Below are 21489 nucleotides of genomic sequence, written 5' to 3'. Positions count from 1 at the left end.
AAATTTAAAAACTTATTCACTTCAGCGCTGGTCAAAACGAAAAAAGGCTTAGGACTCAATTAACACAATTAAAAAATTTAGGAATGAATTAGTAAAAGTACATTATATTTAAAAAAAATTGGACAATTTTCCTTTTTCATTTGTCTAGTCGAATTCACTCTAAGATCATAATCAACATAAAAAACAATGCTTGGACACTTGGCAGACAAAATTTTTTGGACTCAATCTGACAAAAGACCCCATGTGATACTTCGTCGATGATCAATCAAATTAAGGTCTTGAAAGGTCGCTAGTTATATAAAGGTAATGTAACCAAGTCCCTCGATATAGATCCCTACTTGCATAGGAAGTGAGATAGACCCCATGTCTCACTTGAATGTTAATCCAATACCTACTCTCACCTTCACTCAAGGAAATCACAAAGAAGCGGCCCAAGTTCGAGCCCGTCAACATATCTAATTAGAACCACTTTCATTCAAAGACTTAAAGTTAATGAGATATGGGTCAATTACGATATATTAACTGCTCAACACAGTATCAATTCTCTAATATGGGATTTCTCTAAAGTAACAGTGCTAAATCTGGAAAGCACAGTTTTAGAGAAAGAACAACGTGAGGAGAATTTGGAAAACGAACTAGCTTAACTTGTGGGTTGGTTTCAAAGACGAGAAAGTCTGGCAATGATGCTGCGACAAGAAAAGGCAAGGGGTGGTTCCATTCTCTGACAAGCAAGAATGAGCCAGAAATGGGATTCTTCCATGGAATGGTCACTCCTGAGGAATCCCAGAGTCAGACGGATGAGCCAAATGCTTTTGGAGCTATTAAAAACCAAGCTACCTTAAAAGAAATCGAACGTTGTAGAGAACTGGAGAGCAACGATTTCCAGACTGAAGGTACAAATCTTTCCAAACTGAGGTTGACTTTTTGCAGTCTCGACGAAATGGAGATTAAATTACGAGGTTGGTGCTGGCGCTTCTTACTAAATATGTGGGGGAAGTGGTCATAGCATTGTCTGATGAGAGTCTCCCATCCCGTTTCTTTCAGGTTTCTGCTATTCAGCACGATATGTCTGGAAGTAGATTGTGACATAAAGTTCTGAGCTTTTCTGTAACGAAATGCATGTACTGCCCCTGCTGATATAGGGCTTATGGCAATTACATCTGCGGACCAGGCAAAGTGATATAATCTTTGTAATCCCTACTATCCTTGCAAAAAAAGAAATTACATGTACAGTCTGCAACATTCAAAGGATCTCTCTCTCTCTCTCTCTCTCTCTCTCTCTCTCTCTCTCTCTCTCTTCTTATACCTAAACACATTCTTGATCAGCCAAAGATTTGCACTTCAGAGGAAGCGAGTAGCTGGACTCAACATGCCAAAATCAGCTGCATAAGGCTCAGAAAAATCACCATTATAATCACGATCCACACTGTTAATAAAGAGAAAAAAAAAATGGGTCCTTGTGAGAAAGTCCACAGCGAATCGTTATTTAATAAGAAAAATAACTGAGAACAGTTCAGGACTTCGGAAGCCTGTCACAGTTTGCCAAGACCCATCCAATCTGCTTCTTCTCATTATCGTATATCACCATTTTATCTTGCATGGAAATGTCTGCAAACAGCAAGCAATGAGCATGTCAAATCCGTCAGAACAATTACACCGGCATCCACCGGTCTGAGTTCCATCAGTCAGAACTGCTTATTACCTCCTATTACATTGAGCTCTCCTAGTCTCACCTCCCTGCCGTTCAAAATTCCCAAGCACGCATTACCGAGTTTCTGGGGAAATAAAGAAGCCTTAATTTATCATGAACATATTATAGGAATAATTGCTGTGCACTTGCACAATAAAGAGAAAAAAGAACTATAAGCATACCGTGACAATGAGATAAGCCTCTGGCAGCAACTGAAGTTGGGCATTTCCTTTCATAAAGCTCAATGTTAAAGGCTTAAAGAGGTTCTTGACCTCATTCACAGACTTGAAAGGTTTTGCTCCCTTCCAGCATATCGGAAGAGACTTATCCTCATCTGCATCTTTTAGAGGCTTTCCATTTAAATCTGCCCTTACCTAACATGTGAAATACGGGAATTACTTACTAAGAAGGTTACTCAGATCTAAGTTTCAACAAAAATGTCTAGTTTCCAGCAAACCTGATTGAGAACAGCTTGATAAGCCTTAGAATTTAAATAAGTGTAGGAACTCCCACTGTCAAAAACCACTTGAAGACCCTTTACACCAGTAGGTTTACCATTGTATAAGAGTTCCGCAGGTCCTGCTGCATAGTGCTTGCTGAAACAATACTTTTAGTCAGGTCCTCAAGATCTTAGCAAGATATAAAATGTGACAAAAAATTAGCCAAACGAAAAAGATGGAACAGTTGCATACTCCGATGAACTAGCCAACATTGGTACCCAAGCAATTTTCGAAGAAGGGACGAGATCATCTCCAAAGAAGAGGAAGCCTCCACCTCGAGCACTTAGACAGTGACCTAGTACGTTGCGTATCACACTGAGGCTACTTAATTGAGAAAGGATGCTAGCTTTGCCATTGCCGAGGCCAAGTACACCGGCGGTAGGAGGAGGAGATATGGGACCGGGAAAATGTTGATCATACCCGCATCTTCGGGCAGAAATATCGGGAGTCATTATAAAATCAGAAGCAAGTCAAGATAAGCCATTTGGACACTAGCGACTCAAAGAGCACGGATGAAAACTTCTAGGCATAAATTCTCACCCAAAGGCCAAATGAGGAATGAGGAGAGATCCGTTCGTTGATTTTAGGGAGAAATAGTCATTGACGAGCACACCAAGAGATGAACCTTGATCTGCATATTCCACCTCATAATCACATTGATCGTTGGGGGTCTTACATGGTTGGTTTCCAGATGTACGTACGGCAGCACAGACAGGGTTTTCACAGTGCACGAGGTTGTTATTAGGCTTGTAAAGACTGTCACGAGGCTGTTCACATAAGATAAGCAAACATCAATATAAAACATCCCTTGCCACTGAATACCTCACTAACGAAATAATAAGTGGCAAGGAGTGAATTGCAGTGTGTTGTTGTGCTCGCCTCATTACGAGGCCGTTCTTTATATTTGCTGAAGTATATGGGGGGACAATTGATTTGCATCACAAGACACATCGAGATTAGTCAGGTTGAAGTTGATCATGTTCTGGATCTATCAAACTCAAATTCAAACCTCAGATCCTCTTTGGCTGCTCTAACTCAGTTAAACTCGATAGCATTTCCTCGTTGTATTCACAAGTAACAGAATCCGGCAGCATAACAAACACACCACAAGCAAGGACAAACTCTCGATCATGCAAAACGACTTTACCTTGGTGCACCCAGTACAAGGAGCATCACACTGAACCCAAGTTAGGTCGCTGCCAGTGTCAATGTCCAGGTCAAAAGCCTTCGGTGGGCGACCAATGCTGAGGGACACCGAATAGTACCTGAATATTACAGTGACCAGAATTCAATGACCATCATCATAATCGGCATGCTCACAAAGTTATAGAAGTCAAAAAAGTACACGATAAAGTATTGTCAACTTTTCTTACTGGCCATTGAAGCATTGCGAGAATCAAAGAAACGATAGAACGGACACAAAGGAACAACTTTTGTTTTCTTTAAACAGTGCACTGGATTCGGCCAAACTGAACCAAAAGGAGAGGAAAAGGCTCTAGGAAAAGTTAAAGTCCAGGTCTAGAAGCTTAGGAGAAGAAAAGCTCAAAAAGTACTAAGAAGTCAAAACTTTTGGAAGAAAGGTGAAATCTCAGAGAAATTTGGTGGGATAAAAACATCTGCAAGGCAGGGCAATTCAAGAAAAACCCCAGAAAACTCAAGAGCAAATTGGGTCTTCAGTTTCCAAGTGCGACCGAATCCTTCGTTCGAACAATTGACAAAATCCAAAAGCAGAGACAAATTTAGAATCGTTCAAAAGATGATCGGAGCAAAGAAAGCGGTACGTACCCAAGAGGGTAAACATTTCCGGAGACGGGAAGGACGAAGGAGGAGCCAAAGCGAGAGGCGGACTTCTTCCAGAAGTGCGGAATATCGGCGAAACAGCCTTGAAGAGTGGCGGACACCAAGACCCAGTAGAGCACAGTGATCATCGCCTTTCTTGATTTGCCATGAGTATCCATCTCTCTCTCCCTCTCTCTCTCTCAAAGACCTAAACGTTCAGCAAAAGGATGGGGGGAACTCTGAAGCAAGAGACGGAGTCCCACAGGCTTCTTGGTCAATCGATTCAGCCCACTGTCTCGGACAGTGTCGCACTCCACGCGTTCAATGGACGATACGCAGAGAAAAACAGAGAGAGAGAGAGAGAGAGAGAGAGAGAGTATTATTGCTTTGCCTGTTGGGATTCTGGGGGGAAGCTTCGACCCGCCAGCGATCGCCACCGCGTTTGTGGATTCCGAAGTTAAAACTTGACTTCTAAATTTTCGGTCAACTTTTCCTTCTTTATTGAGACAAGAAGACCTGAAACTAGTCATCAAAATCCAATTGAATCCTTATTTTTATTTTTATTTTGCAATAATTCTGAATTTTTTAAAAATTACTATTAAATTCTAGGTTGGAAAGTGTAATTCGTTCCTAAAATTTTTAAAAAATACAATCAAGTCCTAAAATTTATCAAATTTGTGAAATAAAGGCACTTTCTGAAAGTCTTAACACTCAACTGTACTTTCGTGACAAGTTACAAAACTTTAGACTCGATTGTACTTTCGTGACAAGTTTTATGATTAAATTGTATTTTTTTTTCAAAATTTTAGGATTCAATTGTATTTTCGTAATAAGTTTTAGGACTTTCATTATATTTATTCATTTTTCATTTTCTTAGTCAGGCTAAGTTCCAAATACGATTTCCCATCTTACGTGGAGAACGCGGCCAGTGAGGACCCCGCGTCACTCCACTAGTGGCTGGCCGACCAGAGTTAGAAAAAAAGAGAGGGGAAAATAAAAACAATCATAAAAAATTGTAATAACTGTCCACGTATTCGCAGGCCGTGCCACGTAGGTCGGCCATCGTCCACGTCATCGATTTTCAAAAGGACTACATTGACAATTCGTCGGAATTGATCTAAATAGAAAGCTTGAGACTGAATTGATTACCACTTAATAAATTTAGGACTTTTTTGATAATTTTCTATAAAATAAAAAAAAAGGTACACTGCTTAAGCAATTTACCTTGGTCATACTTTTGCACCGTTCAACGTTCTCTTAACTCTCTTGCTCTTCTTTCGAAAGAAAAAGAAAAAATCTCTGGCACTTCCGACCCCCAAAAAAAAAAAATCTCTTGATCTCACGTAACAAATAATTAAACTGGAAAAATACAACACGATGTAACAACGTGTTTACTTCTAATCGCTCACAGCGGATTCCCGCCATAATTATCTCGGGTGAAAACTTCGAATCACGCAACGTATATTACCGACTACCGTTCACATCCCCTAATCCTGTTAGCAGCAGAGTCATGTGCTTATTGGCTCTAATCGGAGTTAGAAGAAAATAGTAACCACGGTTTTTTTTTTTTTTTTCAATATGAATAATTTTGAAATTAGTTTCTAAAAATGTCGATGGTTGAGATTAATTTATGCAGCTTGAGGCACGGGGACTAACGAGGGGTTTGGAAGGAAAATGTTCCTTATGACAGGAGTATAATCCTTATTGTAACTTACATCTGTCTATATCTCTTGCTGTTATTTGTTGGTTTTTTCCCCTGTCTCCAGGATTTACAGAAGGAGGAAAATTCTTTGTGTTTTTTTGTGAAAGGAATAATTGGAAAAATAATTTCAAAAAAACAATCGCTTGAAATAGTTAGTTAATAAAAAAAATTAATTTTAATATCGATAACAATTTAAATCTAGATATTTTCGTGGATGATTTCGTTCGTTCCTTTTTTTTTTTAAATAAATTATGCAATCAATTATTTTAAATTAGTTTTTTTTTTAACAAACCAAGCGAACAATGCGCTTTTTCCTAAGGACGTATTAACCATTGTAAGCCTGATAAATTTCTCATGTATTGTAGGAAAAATTTCAAATAAGGGTTCGAAGTGTTATTATTTTCTCAAATAAGGGTGCTGAGTGGACCTTATTTCAAATAAGAGCCCGAAATGCCCTCATTATTTTAAAAAGAGTCTGACCGGGGATGTTTTCGTCTTTTTACATTTTTTGAATTTTTCCTTTTTTCTTTTCTTTTTTTTTTTCTCTTCCTCATTGCCGGTGTGATCGTGGGCTGGGCCGCCTCGCAAGCCACAGGTGAGGGCCGGCCTCGTGGTTGCTGGCGAGGGCTGGCCTTCCTCTACCCAGGAGAGGGCCAATCTCGCGGCCATCGACGAAAATGAAGGGAAAAATAGAAAAAAGAAATAAAAAAGGAAAACAAGAAGAGGAAAAAAGGGGGAAAAAATCAAAAAATGTAAACGAAAAAAATATCCCTAATCAAGCCCTTTTTAGAAATAAAAAGGACACTTCAAGCCCTTATTTGAAATGAAATCTATTTTATATTTTTACTTGAAAAAATGATAGCATTTCGAGTCTTTATTTTTGAAAATTTTCTTTTATTCTATAATTTACAAGAAACCCGTCGTCCACTCTTGACTTTTCAACTGCTTCTTCTCGAAGTTTCGTCTGGACAGCTCTCTCTTTTTCCCCTTCTTTTGGCTAAAAGTTTGTCGGACACTGACGTCGACCTTTTCGCGTCCCCTGATGAAGCCTGTCCGAGGAAGATGTGATGAGAGCCTGCAGAATACTCTCGCCTCCCTGTCTAGCTAGACTTGTCCCGGGCCAATGTTGTACAGAAGCGACAGACAATCTCATACGTACTTACGAAAAATCAAAAACTAATGTCATGCTATGAACACCGACTGATCCACGTAAAAACCCGATTTGGGAATAGAAATTCGAGCAAGATGCTTCGATTTCATCCAGTTTTGCCTGTAAATCGAATTATCATGCAGCAAAATCGGTCATCGATGATGTGCTGAACAGGTTCCCATGGGCATATTGCTTCACTAAGGTTGCTTCACAAGATCCATGATCGGTTTCCTTAACAATATTTTTGATGGGAGGAGTAGGTTTCGAATGCCCATCCCTATATTAAAAAATTTCCGAATGACCAGACCACTGAGCTAACCTGCTACACCAAGTCAATTTTCTTAATCTAAAAAATAAAAAAAATACTTTTGCTGGAATTTTTTTTTTTTTTTGGCTGAATTTTGCCGGATGGACTGGACCCGGTCAAGATAAATCCCTTGCTTGTCAGAATCTTCTCCGCACCATCTTTATTCAATGTGGACACGAAGAATGACGCCGCGTTCTAAATCGTTGAACATCAAAAACAGCGACATCAAATAGAAAGCAAGAAAAAGAAAATGTCCATCTTCTATCCAACTTTGATTCTATGCTTTAGGTAAACTTGTTTGGAAGCCTGCAACGATCAGCTCGAGCCATAGATAGATAAATGGCCTTTGTGATTTCCTCAAGTTACAGTTCACCCGCCCCTTCGAACTGATATATAATGTCAATGGAGTCTCACAACGCAAAGGGATGAAAAATTCGGGATATTTCAACATCGACAATGGGAGAATACCAAAACGTTAGACATAAAATTCAAGTTTTTACTCACAGAGAAATGGGAAAGAAAGGCAGCGCGTTCGCTAAACCTAGGAACGTCGAAATATAGCGCGTAGTATATCCAGTATACTACCACCGAGCAAGGCCTTCATCAGCCTAAGCTTTCCGTTGGTGTAGGGCGGGTACCTCATCGCAGCATCACCCATGAAACTTCGGTATACAACGGCCTTCTTATGGCTAAAAGCGTCGAAGGAGAATTTTCCATGGTATGCGCCCATTCCGCTCTGGCCAACTCCTCCGAATGGTAAAGTGTGGACGGCAACCTGCGTTTCCAAGCAACGATTGGCTTTAGCTAATTGTAGTACTTAACAACAGAAAGTGTCAAGCAGAATGCAGAGATTGCAGACTCAAGCTCACAAGTCACAAGCAGTTCCAGAACCATTACTACGTGTTACTGATTCTTCTAGGGAATATGCAAAAGTTTCACGCTGCTTAAATTTCTTTTTTCCAATTCCTCATTGTAAAATTCTATAAAGACTACCAAGGTAGCATCACAAGCACAGGCTAACAGCAAACAAAGAGACAGAATGATGCCTTAAGTACTATTAAAGGACGATGAATTCTCATGGAAACTTCCGTAAAGCTTACATGTACTGTAGTATCATTGACAACCAAACCCCCAGCAGAGACATTCTTCACAAAATGCTCTTTGAGCTTCTTATCATTGGTAAAGATATATGCAGCAAGTGGCTTCCCCCCTGAGTTAATTATATCAAAGCTCTCTTCCACCTTGTCAACCTGTACAACATTTTAAGAAATGTTACAGAGATATATTCCACAAGGTTTTCAACAGACATTTCAATATTACTGCAGTAACTGCAAATTTAAGCCTCCTTTCAGGATATATATTAAAACAATAAGCATGAATCATCCAAAGTTGAAAACGACTATCCAAAATAGTAGGCATTTTTCTCACAACTACTAAGCCCAGCTGCAAGCCCACTCTTTAATTTCCTTATGCTGTATTTCTCAAAATAGCTTTTTTGCTGTGTACGTTCTATTCTCAACACTACAATCAAAATGGAAGCCCACACTTTGTCCATCAAGAAGAGAAAGGACATTTTCATGTCAGTTCCTCTGTTTAGCTTGAAACTTTGAAATACAGTTGGTGTCAACATTTCAACTATTCAAGCAAAATGCATCGCCATTAACAATCAGCAGCAATTCATGTTTGGCTCTTACAGTAAGAATGGGAAGCAAGGGACCAAATATCTCCTCATTCATAATCAGACAATTCCTTGGGACATCAAGCAAGATGGTTGGTGCAATTTGCCTGCATTGAGAAACACCATGTCATTCGCTGGAGTCTAATGAATAAAGGATGCAGATAGCCAGACAGAAACTCACAGCTTGGTTGGGTCTCTTTCACCTCCATAAACAACTTTATCGGAGACCTTGTCTTCATCCATAAGCTTTGTCAACCTATTGAAGTGGTTGGAGTTCACAATACGGGATAAATCTTTTGATTCCAAGGGATTCTTCCCATAAAACATTTCCAGTTCATTCTTGAGAGCATCCACCTGGAAGAGATACGGCAACTTATAGGATACCCCATACAAAAGGAAGTAACTGACACACATGGATATGGCAATCTTACCAACTTTGGCGCAAGATCTCTCGTAGTTATAATGTAATCAGGAGAAACGCACGCTTGCCCATTATTGCAGCCCCACTTGCCTACAATTATCCTTCTAGATGCAATCTATGAAAGAGAGTTGTTTTCCCTTATAAACAGCTAAAAAAAGATGTTTCGTAAGTAATCAATTCTAATTAATTTAAGTCGAAAAGAATAAGTTACTTGTAAATTGACGCCCGAATCCACCACCACTGGAGATTTTCCTCCAAGCTCTAAAACGACTGGTGTTAGGTGCTTTGCAGCAGCAGCCATCACAATCCGCCCCACTCTGCCATTACCTGCAAAGACAAGTTCCATTTTAGCTGTGAAGATTCCCTTAAAGCTTATGGAGACCGCCTTCCGCATGAATTACCCTAAACCCAATTACTAGAAGCTCGATGATATCCGCACAATAGAGCTTCCAACTTTCCTAGATAGTACACAATAGCATAAAAGACTCTCAGTCCAAGCTCAGGAGTACAAAACCTACGTTGAAAGTGAACCATTTACACTGGACAATCAGACGGTACGAAAAATGAGTAATGGCTGGAACAAGTTGACGAACATAATGTGAAGATAATGATGTTTCATAAGGTAAGCTTTCAATTCTTCATACTCCTTCACAGTAACATTAGACCTGGTGAACTGCTACTGTTGCCTGCTGGTTGGTTATTGGTTTTCCAGCTTATTTTCTACGCAAAGAAAATGTATCAGTGATGCAACTGCTTCATGATAATCTTACTTAAAAGGATCTCAAGCTAGAGTAAAGATAAGTGTCTCAGTTCCTCTCGTATCAACATGCAGAATATCTCCTCAATGGTCTAAAGCAACAGGTATATCTGCCCATCTCCAGATGACATTCCCCTCATTTTATCATTCCCATTGAAAAACAGAGTACACCCAATAGTATATCCAACGAGCACATGACATCCCAGTATGTTCAAAGAAATAACTTCTATATTTCTGAATAAATTAACATACCCACAAAGTAGGCAGAAATAAAAGAAAATTCATTTCTGCCCCAAATTTAATTGACCAGCAGAGAGGTAGTAGTTATTCACCCATTGAAGAAGGAACAACTATTCCAATATTCATCTGCAACCGGAAGTGCCAAGGAACTGTTCACAATTAGTGACTTTTAGTTTGGATGTAGCTGATTGGTATCCTATACTCATTACAAAGTTTTTTGAGATCATATTGCCTAGTGGGAGTGGGTATCTCTTCTTGCTTTCAAATTTTAGTTACTAATCCCAAAGTGCATCCTCCAATTTTCTCCTTGTCATATTAATCTCAACGACTCTTTTTCTTTTAACGTTGTAATCCATCTAAATTTGAATAAACCTCTAGCCCATTAAATAACACACTAACCTCATTCATTGGGTAAGAAGTGAGCTAAAGCCCTGGTGGGTGGCTCTTAAAATAAGATTGTTGGCACCTAATGATGTGGGAAATTGTACTTGTGTCATCCGCTCCAATCCAGCCTCACAGATCCGCTCCTTAACCATTAAGCTGACTCCATTGAAATCAACCTTAATGAACTTCGTATTTTTCACACACTTTTACTTCTTGTTCTCATACTACCGAAGAAAACGGGAAGACAATAGATGTAGCTGTCGAGGGAAAAAAAGGCAAGGTACATAAAGGAAAAATAAGCAGTTCAATCATTGTTTATGCCCACATCTTGATATTTTCACTTTCTGATTTCCCGTTTAGGAAAAAAAAAACGGAAGATCAAAGTTGTAGGCAATTGATGTGAAAAGTGCAAATTATTAGTTTGTTAAACATATTCAAGAAGAGCTACTGCTAGAGAAATTCTTTTAATATAGGCTAGTTAAGTCTAATCTTAATATCATTTGAAAGAACTAAAGAAGCAACATGTGAATCAACCTGTATAAAATATTTTGTCCCACTTTTGCTCCAACAGTGCAGTTGCTTCAGCAACAGCTCCCTCAACCACCCTAATTGAAGAGCTATCCATGTACTCCCCTACCAATTTTGCAATCAATGCTGATGTGGCGGGTGCTAACTCTGAAGGCTTCAAAACAACAGCATTGCCTGCTGCAATAGCTCCAACAACTGGATCGAGAGACAACACTGACAAATAGAGAAGAAACAATGTTGGTACCACAAAGAGGTTAGTAAACAACTCAACAGACAAAGGATAATAGAAACAATGAGACGTGTCTCATACAGTAAGGATAATTCCAAGCTGAAATTATTAGTACAACTCCCAGAGGTTCTGACACTATTTCAGCTGATGAAGGAAAAGTGGTTAATGAAGTTTTAACCTGCAATAGAGAAAATTATAAAGCTCAATCCAGTGACCTCCCAAAAAAGGCATAAAATATCCAGTGTCTAGTCAGAAATGAGGTTCCGGTGCAATACCTTCTCCGGCATCATCCAATGTTGTAATTCTTTAAGAGCCAACTTGCATGCATTTCTCACCATGGCTACCTGCATATCAAGTTGTAAAAATTGTAACAAGTGTGGAAGTACAAGGAACTCTCCAAGAAGCAGAACAGAAGTTTGCTATTAGTCCACAAGCCATACCCAATCACTCCTTGAACCTACGACACAAGCAGCCTAAGGTAGCTGCCAAATTAAATCAGCAATTCCAGTATCAAAAGGTCACATTGTTTCTACAAGCTAGTGATTTCGCACCAGATTTGGTGGCCCAGCCTCAGTTTATTGTACACAAAAGGAGCCAGGCCATGCCTCAGTCAAAGGATGTGAATTTCAAATGCTGATTATAGTTCTACTGACCCAGATTTCACCCTTCATCAAATAGAAAGGCTGGTTGCAATTTGTGCTTTCACTCTTGAGACTACAAATTTGAGGTATATTGGGTAAAGCAATTCATTCAGACTTCTGTACGGCTATACGCTGTTCTCCAGATTTAAGTATGCCGTCATAGTATTATATTTTATTTTTGGGCGAATATCTCATCATCATTCATTGAGGTTCTAACTGGTAAATAGCCTCAATTTGACACGCATCTCATTATGCCCCTCCATGATTTCTAGACACCTAATTGGATTTATAATTCTGCATTCATTTTCTTTGCCACCATTTTCGAACATGCCCAGTACAATTCACAACCATCCTAACAAGCAATCATACCACTTGCCAAGGAAACTTATAGTTAGCGGCATTAACCATCCGACTTGTTTACGAGCAAAGGCTGTCTTTTGCACCAAGCAATTAATTGAAATTCTTCCAAAGCAATATCACCCAAATCCCAACTACCCAAGTGGTCCCAAAGCAAGTTCATGTCCTTACTACTAGCGAAATGAAAATAGATATGCTCAAATGTAATCCATAATTCCAGAAAACGAAATATGACCAGATGGAAAAGATGGTACTGCGAGCTATCAAGTATGCATCCAACACATAACGAGGAGAAGCAAGAAATGAATGAGCATCCATCCACCTCCTCCATTCCTCATTACGATTAATCAGTATGAGGAGAGAAAATCAAAGACCAGCCAATTATACAGCTGAATTCAGAGCACGGAGCGCTAGCACGAAAAACGACCGTCCCGATAAATATTTCTGATGATCAGTAAAAAAAAAAACTTCATGTATGAGAAGTTTCGAAGGCGTGACAAAGTCAACGCGACCATTCCTACAGCGGACCAACCGAAAATCCGGACCTCGCCTATTCGCGTCAATACGGAAATCCAAAACAACACAATCAATCTCAGCCTCCGCGAGCGAAGCGACATATTTACCTCGTAGAGGACGGACTCGGGTTCGGGCTTGCCGAGGTCGGAGCGGAGGGCTGCGACGATGTCCTGCTCGTGGTCGTCGGTCATCTTGAGGAGGCCCCGGAGCTGCGATTCTCGCCATCGATAGCCCCTGGTAGCCCCGGAAGCGAAGGCGTCCCTCAGCTCCCCGACGAGCGTCGATGCTGCTCCGGAATCGAAGAGCTTCTTGTCCTCCTCCTGCGCCGCGCCTGCCATCACTGTCACTTCACTTGGGCGAATCCGATGCGGAGAAGCAATCGGTGTCGTCACTATAAATACAGAGACCCCGAGAGAGCGTGTGGAGTGGACCTGTGAGAGCCAGAGTAAAGGAGGAGGAGGAGGAGCCGGCGTTGGGATCGAGGGGGACGATGAGACCGAATCTCGAGTTGCAGTCCACGACACGGAGAGTAATTCTTGTCCTTTTCATATCGTTTTCTTTCCCCGGAATGTGAGGGAGCGAGTGACCCGCACGCGCTTCGCCCCGGGAGGGAGGGAAGAAGAGAAACGTGAAAACGGGAAAGCGGGACGACGACGCTTCCAGATTGGATCGCCGCAGTTGCTGACGCTACTCCGAATTTTGAGATCATAGTTTAGTGGGGCCCGCTTCGATAAAATTAAATTTACAATTACAATGACACGCGATCCGCATCGTGATTCGTTCATCTCAATTTGACTGGATGACGATTTTTCATTCCGAAACTACAAAATTAAAATTTCAATTGAATTACGGATCGCAGTATACTAATTTTTCCGATTTGTCAAATATAATTTGCCGAGCATTTTTCTTTTCTGAATTACAAGTTCAATCCTGGATTCGATTGGACAGTAGGATAGAAAGGGAATGAATTTTGTCTCTTGTTACAATTCGAAAATAGTGACATGGTGTATGAGGTTATTACATTAGTTTCGGAATTTCGATTGAATTACGGATCGCAGTATACTAATTCTTCTAACTTGTCAAATATAATTTATCGAGCATTAATTTTTTTTTTCTGAATTACGAATTCAGCCATTGATTCGATTGGATAATAGGACGGAAAGGGAATGAATTTTATCATTTATTGCGACTCAAAAGTAATGACGTGGTGTATGATAGGTTCTTAAGTTTGGACGAGCACGTGACGCCAATACCATCGTTTTATCAAGGGGTTTTGAAGTCGACGGAATTCGCGCAAAAAAATCTCATAAAAGTTTGGACGAGCACGTGACGTCATCACCACCGCCGTTTATTGTATCCTTTTTAGGTCGAGCTTGATTTGAACTTTTGAAGTAAGCCTGCTAATTGCGTATTAGCTCCAACGATAAGTTGGATAACCAAACCTTCTTATCTCTCCTAGGAAATGGATAACCTAACTCATCCTCGCTAAATTAGATTATTATATTTTTAATTTACATGTCTCTTTAACTCATGTATCTCCTCAATTCATATATTTCTTCGGTAGGTACGTGATCTTTTAAACTCTATAGTTTTTTTTTTTTTTTTGAATCTCAAACTCTATAAGTTGAAATGGCTATTCTTCTATTAGAAGAAGAAAAAGAAGAATAATAGATAATGCATCTCTTCCCTTCATTTTTTTCCTCCAATTCTCCGATTTGAGGAAAGGTTCGATTGAGTCGTGTTTGCATAGTGCAAATGCAAACGGGTTCTAGGTGTTGTTTCTTGGGAGGCATGGTTCGTAAATCTGTAGAACACCTTTGGTATGAACTAATCACCTTGAGGAGATTCGATATTTTGTGCCTCACCTCCTGTCTGATTTTGCTGTATTTTATAGCAACTTTGAAAATCTATATTCAGTTTGTAATTCGGTCCTCTTTACGTGTTGTTGAGAAATTCATCTAATATATTTATTTATTGACTTGGTTTATTATATTTGTTATCGCTTTCTCGGAGTTATTATTTCTGTCTAATGTCACTAATTATAACAAACAGTATTGTATTTGGAATTGACATAACTCACCAAAATATTTTGCCATATGGCGAAATATGTACATAGGTTGCTTTCTGGATTTTAGGGATGAGTCGTCCTTTCACCAAATTGGACGAAGGAAAATGTACCACTTCCAACGAGAGAAATCAATTATGAATAGATCTTACCTAAGGCTAAGACTAGGAACATATATCGGTTCATGTCATGAGTCTACTTGTCGCGAAAGTCTAAACCAACCAAGGAAGTCAAGCTGATTGCTATTATAGGTCGGTAGGTAATCAAACTACCTTCTCAGCGAAGAACTATACAAACCCATTTTCGGGAAAGAAAATACGAAAAAATCGGGGTAAGAAATCTTAGACCGAAACTCCTAATTGGCATCGGAATCCCAGCGACACATTTATGAAAGAAAGGGGAAAATTGTCAAAAAAATGTCATAAATTTGTCGCACTTTTGTCAATTCAATGCTAAACTTTTTACGTTTACCGACTCAGTCATAAACATTTTCTCTTTTTACCGATTCAATCCTATCGGCTAGAAATCGCTAATATGGACGTCGGCATTCCTACGTGGCTCAATCGGCCATGACATTGACAATTTTAATAATATTTAAGTATATTTTTGAAATTTTTTATTTTTTCCTTTTTTTTCTTTTTGGTTTTTTCTAATTTGTTCTTCAGTGGCTGATGAAGGTCATCGGGCCCTTGCCGGCCATTGGGCGAGGGTTGCCTAGCCCTTGCCCGGTCTCACCCAAATAGGGGCAAGGTCATCGCAGCCGCGGGCGACGGCAACCTCGCTGGCCTCTAAAGAACAAACCAAAATAATAATAATAATAATAATAATAATAATAATAATAATAAAGAAAGGAACGAATTAATAAAAAATAAAAAATTATATTAAAAATTATCAATGTCGGCTCCGGTCATGTCACGTAGGACTGCCGGAATCCAAGTTAGCAATTTTCGGCCAAAAGAACTGAATCGGCAAACTTAAAAGTTTTATAATTGAATTATTAGAAATGTAAAAGGTTTATATATATATATATATATATATATATATATATATTTTTTTTTTTTTTTTTTTTACAATTGCTGAAAGAAAGCGAAAGGAAGAAAAGAAGTACCTGCAAAAAATGAGAAAATGGACATGAGAAACTTATTTCGAAAGTGTATTTCAATTGCAGGCCCAGATAAAAAAAAAATTGGTAAAAGTGATAAATGCCCCTCAAAAGTCCTAAAACCTATTTCGAAAGTGTATTTCAATTGTAGAACTTTCTAAAAATCTTGTTAAATTTGTGCAACCATAACACCAAAAAAACTTATTTTACCCGACAACTTAATTTTTTCTCAAATTTTAATTAAATGAAATTAAAACGTAATATTTCTAATAAAAAAAGAAAAAAAAGGAGAAAGGAAAGAGAACGGATTGTGAAGGACGGTGGGACTCGAAGGCAACGGCGGCGTTGTTCCAAAATTGTCATTACCTTGAACAAGGGCCGACGACAAGCCCGACCCACGTGCGGTGGTGAATAGTGGTGGACTCGCCGCCACCGCGCCAGCAAAATAGGGGCATCGCCCAAACCTCTTTCTCGATCAAACCATTCTTTTTTTTTTTTTTTCAACCACATTTTTCTTTTAATTTTTTTAGCCTTTTTCTTTTCGAGTGCTTTCAAGCCTTTTTCGCGCCCGTGTCTCTTCAAAATTGTGTGGAAAATAAACACGTCGGCATCTTTCATTAAACCAATTCGGATGGAGCTAATAGAAAGACTTGATCTGAATTCTAGGATCCGATTACGCACCTTCTGAAAACTTCAAGATTCGTGGCCAGTCTTAGAATTTGAGATGGACTTATTTCGAGAAGAAGAAAAAGGACGGATGGGAAATATGGATTCATTAAGAGCTGGCTTTTGGAGGACGGACACTCCTCTTGCTTGGATAACATTGGTACTATGATGTCTCGTCTGCCATTTCATTATCAAAGTTTCAACTGCATCCAACTGCAAGCCAATTCATTATCAAAGTTTCAAATTCAATGCATATCATAACACGAACAGATCCCATCTAAACCACAAGCTATGGATGGCTCGTCTTCCCCAAGAAACCAAACAAGATTTTTGGTGATGATCTGCCCACCCACCTCACCCTTCGATATGGAACAACTGGGGATTTTGGTTGCCAACCATGGAGGTGCCGAATCTTGATGTTGAAAGCTCTTCTTCGATTTGCATGATTCTTCATGTGTTTTGGAATGGCCTAATTCATTAAAGAAAATTCAAATTTGAGGTCCGATCTCGATTACGTTTCAATTTTTTTTTTTTTTTTGGTAAAGATTCAAAGTTTTTTTTTTTCGGTCTAAGAAAATCACAAACTTTCAATTTAGTCTCACATTTGATCTTGTGAACCCTTCTCCGACCAAAAATCGCCTTTAGTTGTTTGACATGGCATTTCCAAGTTGGTAGCATATCCACATTAGCAAGGTGGCGTGGAAAATTATCTAAAACAAAAACCGTTCTTTGATATGAAATTTTAGAAAATTAGGGACGATTGACGACAATTATTAGAATGAGGGCGAACGGGGGCATATTTGAGAATCTGAGTGACCTTTTTTTAAGCAAAAAAAAAAAATCAGGGTAGATTTGATATTGAACCTAAAGTTTGAAGGGATTTTCTTTTTTTTTTTTTTTTTTTGGTAGATTTAGACTCGACAGAAAGTTAGGAATTTTTAGTGCATTAGGCCATTTTTTTTTTCTATTGACTCCCTCCCTTTTCATGGGCATCAATGTGTGAGTTTGGTATGTCCACGTAACCCATGACTTGATTTTGATATACATGTGCTAACAATCTTTTCTCGACAGGATCATATGCTTGTCTTTGATATAATATATGAAAAGGGGACGATAGAAAAAGAATCACACCTCACATCCTATGTTATCAGGATCACTTTACATTGTTCTTTCGTTACATTTCCTTCTATGATGCTTATAGCTATATTTGAACAAAATCGACCTACATTCAAATGTTCCGCACCGACTGCATGTGACCTCGGTGCGGCCCGGCCCCTTGATCGGTGGACGAGTCGCACGTGGAACCGACCAACGTCAAAGAGCTCACATGCAATTGACTCACATGCACCCGGATCTAATTGAGAATTTTTTTCAAGCGGGAGGGTGGATCTAACTCGTTGGTTGGTTCTCTAATGTTTTGTCAACCGCTTTAGTTATGTACGATGTATCCGACCTTTCATGTTTCACTTCTAATCTAAATCGAACATAGTCCATTTTCCGACACCCATTTTCAACAGGGGTCTATTGGGTTGATTTCTACCTTTTACTCTTGATTTGATCACGATGTCGCGGCTAAAAGTACCAGAATGTTTAACTGAATATCGGCTTCTTCTTTTTTTCTTCGAGTTTCCGAATTTCAATTGATACACTTTATAGAATGCACATCTTTTACTAGCTCCCTCGATTTCACGTCCTCTTTGGCAAAATCGCATATTCCATGTCCAATTTTGAAAACAACTTTCTAGGAAATTTACACGAGCCAATAGAAATCGATAGACAGAACATGGGCAGATTCTTCAATGGCGAGCAACTTGGAAGTGTTAGGATTCGGCACGCAGTCGCAACAAATGAAAGTCTAAAGCCGAGAAAGAGAAATCGAGACACGATATTTTATCATGGTTCACCCTTCAATTAGGGTTACGTCCAGCAAAGGATTTTACTATAATTAACACCTCACAGCTCTCATTACATCACTCAATTATAAGCAAAAAAGAGTATAATAGTTATTCATGAGCTCAACCTCAAATTACTAATGAAAAAATATTGGCTTAAATCGTAAAAACCTTCTAGTGTCCAAAGTATATGTAACAATAATTATTTATAAGTGGGATTCACGTACTTTCCTATCACATGGGAATATGAACCATATCCTAATAAGAAGGAAGAGTGAAACCGTAGTCCGTGGTTGGGCAACACCTTGTGGATCCATTGCATATGGAAGTCAAGACTTAAAATAGGCCCCACATTGCCTCGACTTGCCCCCAAAAAAAGTCAACTCATGCATTTTACGTACCTACAATTGATAAAATTAATTCGATTTTCAATACATTGATTAATCGCATCGCGCATGAAGTCGGTGTATCGAAATTTCAAATTCTCTTATGTGATTACCTAACGAACTAACGAAATCCTCGGAGTCGTGCACGATTAACATCGCCACATCGTAATCATCTCTTAAATTCCATCTCCTAAGAACATTCTCTCACCAAACAATCATAAACATCTGCAAAAAGGGAAAAGGGTGATAAACATGGTAGACATGGCCATGGACAGTGAACCGCCGGTTCCGGTTCATGGCCATGATGGAACCAGAACCGGCCCTTGAAGGGGCGGTTCCGGTTCCGGGCCGTTTTAAGGCCCGATTTCGGTTCCGAATTTAAAATTTAATTTTAAATAATAAATTATACATTATAAATTATAATCAAATTGTATATTGTAATCAAATTTGGGGGAAAAAAAAAGGGAGAGGGAATGGGTTTGAACTTAATGAATTATCATTAAGCGCCTACATATCTTCTTGGGGATAAAAGAATCAAAGCTCGTGTAGTTCTTTTACCTTTTATTACCCAAACTTACCTCATCGTCAATCGTCGCTACCCGTTGTGATACCCATGGCGGTAGTATCTCCACTTTCATCATTAAAGAATTCGTCATCTCGATACAGCTCTTGTTGTCAAAATTTAGCCTTTTTCCAATCATGGACATAAGCTTGAGCCTCCACAACATCCGAATTTAATCTTGAACGGCGATTGTTCAAAATTAATCCTCCAGCGCTAAATGCTTGTTCAACTGCAATTGTTGAAGAAATGGTTGCTAACATCTGTCTTGCGATGAGAGTGAGGACTGGGAATTATGTCGAATAAGTCTTCCACCACTCCAAATTTTTGAAATCTGTGCTGTGTTCGGAATCACGAAACTCAAAAGTAATGGTTAAATAATTTTCTAATTTAGAAATATTATCCGTTGCTTCCTTTTGTCTTTTTTATCTATTAATGAGCAGATTGTACCATCTACTAAGTCTACCATTCTCCTCCCTCTGTGAGACACTAGGTTGAGAAGATTCACTATCACCTTAACCATATCTACTACAAAATTCATTATATAATGTTACTATAGCATTTTTAATCTCTACTTGTATATTTGTAATATTTACTGTTTCATTCAAATGTAAACAATCATAATAATAATCATTCGGATAATCATACAAACCATCTAATTTAGTACGTGAATCGAAAACAATAGCAACCAAATAAATAAGAAGAATGCAGGCATAATAATGCAGTCATTTTGCTTTCATTGTATAATAGTCGGAGCTAATTGAACATCTTGTTCATATTCACAAAAAATACTAGTAATGTTAACACACTCTATTAAAAATAGATGCGTAGTAGGATAATAAACACTAGATAAAGTATAAGTTGCACCATTAAAAATTTTCAAAAAATCTAAAATATTTTTTGCAAACAACCAAATCTTGCGAGAGTAAAGTAATTTCGGAAACATTATTTGAAATAAACGTACAAAATAAATATTTATAAGCAAAAGATTGATGAAGCAACTCGTAGGTAGAATTCTAACGAGTTAGAACACCTTTTGAAAATCTTTTTTATTTTTGTCCATGTAATTTACAAAATATGTCACATTCTTTCATAACTTGGGAACAACTCCATAAAAATTTAATTTCTCTCTTTATTGGGGTGAGAAAAACCTCAAGAGTTCGTAAACCATCTTGTACATGGCAAACACATCTAATGTGAAAAATTGTCCTCCAAAAGAGGGTTTATAAACATTTTCTAAATCAGGAATAGAAGTAGCATTTGACGCGGCATTATCAAAAAGAACTGAAAAAATTTTATTAATCAAATTATATTCTTCTAAAACTTGTCTAATTATTCTATAAATATTATTGACGATATGTCTTTCATCAAACACTCGAAATGCAAGTGCTCTTTTTTGAATATTCCAATCGTCATATATCTAATGACATATGATACCCATATAAGAATGAATTTGCCAAGGATCACTCTAAATGTCGCTATCTATGTGTACACGTCCATTGAAATCCTTAAAAAAAATTTGCAAAGCTTTTTTTTTTTTATAAACCCTAAAAAGTTCGCGTTTAAGAGTAGTTCTCGAAACAAGTTTTACTTGCGAAGTACATGCGGTGTTAATAAAAAAATTCAAACCAAAATTTTCATCGGTAGTAAAAGGTAAATGTTCAATGGCAACATATTGAGCTAATGTTTCTTTATAAAGTTCATCACTATAACGAAATAAATGATAAGTGTTAGGATTGGCGTACCCGAAAATTTGTTGTTGTCCGATGTCAATCCCCGCTTGCGTTGCATGTTTTTGCGTCGGATGCCGACGATATGTTCCATAGCCGTCTCCTTTATTAAAATTGTATGATTTCATACAATATTTATAGTTTATCTTGTATTTGTCTCCGCTTACATGTACCTTGTCGAAGTGTTGCCATAAGTTGGATGTACTCTCC

The 21489-nt window shown here is 38.5% G+C and overlaps 2 protein-coding genes across 3 annotated transcripts; both read right to left on the bottom strand.

Annotated features, from left to right (window-relative positions):
* Window positions 1-1080: 1080 nt before the first annotated feature.
* LOC115730941 (aspartic proteinase Asp1) lies at window positions 1081-4351 on the bottom strand. Of its 2 annotated transcripts, XR_007197574.1 has the most exons (10): window positions 3976-4351; window positions 3338-3455; window positions 2731-2957; window positions 2383-2616; window positions 2148-2286; window positions 1873-2064; window positions 1703-1775; window positions 1521-1608; window positions 1281-1426; window positions 1081-1248 (listed from the first exon to the last, which is right to left on the bottom strand). XR_007197574.1 is itself a non-coding variant. In XM_030661586.2 (9 exons), the coding sequence occupies exons 1-9, from the start codon at window positions 4146-4148 to the stop codon at window positions 1342-1344; spliced, it is 1329 nt and encodes a 442-aa protein (XP_030517446.1). In that variant the 5' UTR covers window positions 4149-4351; the 3' UTR covers window positions 1081-1341. The 2 variants fall into 2 exon arrangements, 1 of the variants encoding a protein (XP_030517446.1); XM_030661586.2 differs by having other exon boundaries at window positions 1081-1426.
* A 3039-nt stretch (window positions 4352-7390) lies between these two features.
* LOC115736036 (aldehyde dehydrogenase family 3 member H1) lies at window positions 7391-13415 on the bottom strand. The gene is made up of 10 exons (XM_030667537.2): window positions 12987-13415; window positions 11641-11709; window positions 11447-11543; window positions 11143-11349; window positions 9439-9554; window positions 9238-9342; window positions 8988-9160; window positions 8823-8913; window positions 8229-8378; window positions 7391-7903 (listed from the first exon to the last, which is right to left on the bottom strand). The coding sequence occupies exons 1-10, from the start codon at window positions 13215-13217 to the stop codon at window positions 7670-7672; spliced, it is 1473 nt and encodes a 490-aa protein (XP_030523397.1). The 5' UTR covers window positions 13218-13415; the 3' UTR covers window positions 7391-7669.
* Between the last annotated feature and the right edge of the window lie 8074 nt (window positions 13416-21489).

The sequence above is a fragment of the Rhodamnia argentea genome, chromosome 2, assembly GCF_020921035.1.
Source record: "Rhodamnia argentea isolate NSW1041297 chromosome 2, ASM2092103v1, whole genome shotgun sequence".
Classification (NCBI taxonomy): domain Eukaryota; kingdom Viridiplantae; phylum Streptophyta; class Magnoliopsida; order Myrtales; family Myrtaceae; genus Rhodamnia; species Rhodamnia argentea.
Note: the sequence above shows the minus strand (reverse complement) of the source record. Positions and strands in the feature narration are given on the sequence as shown.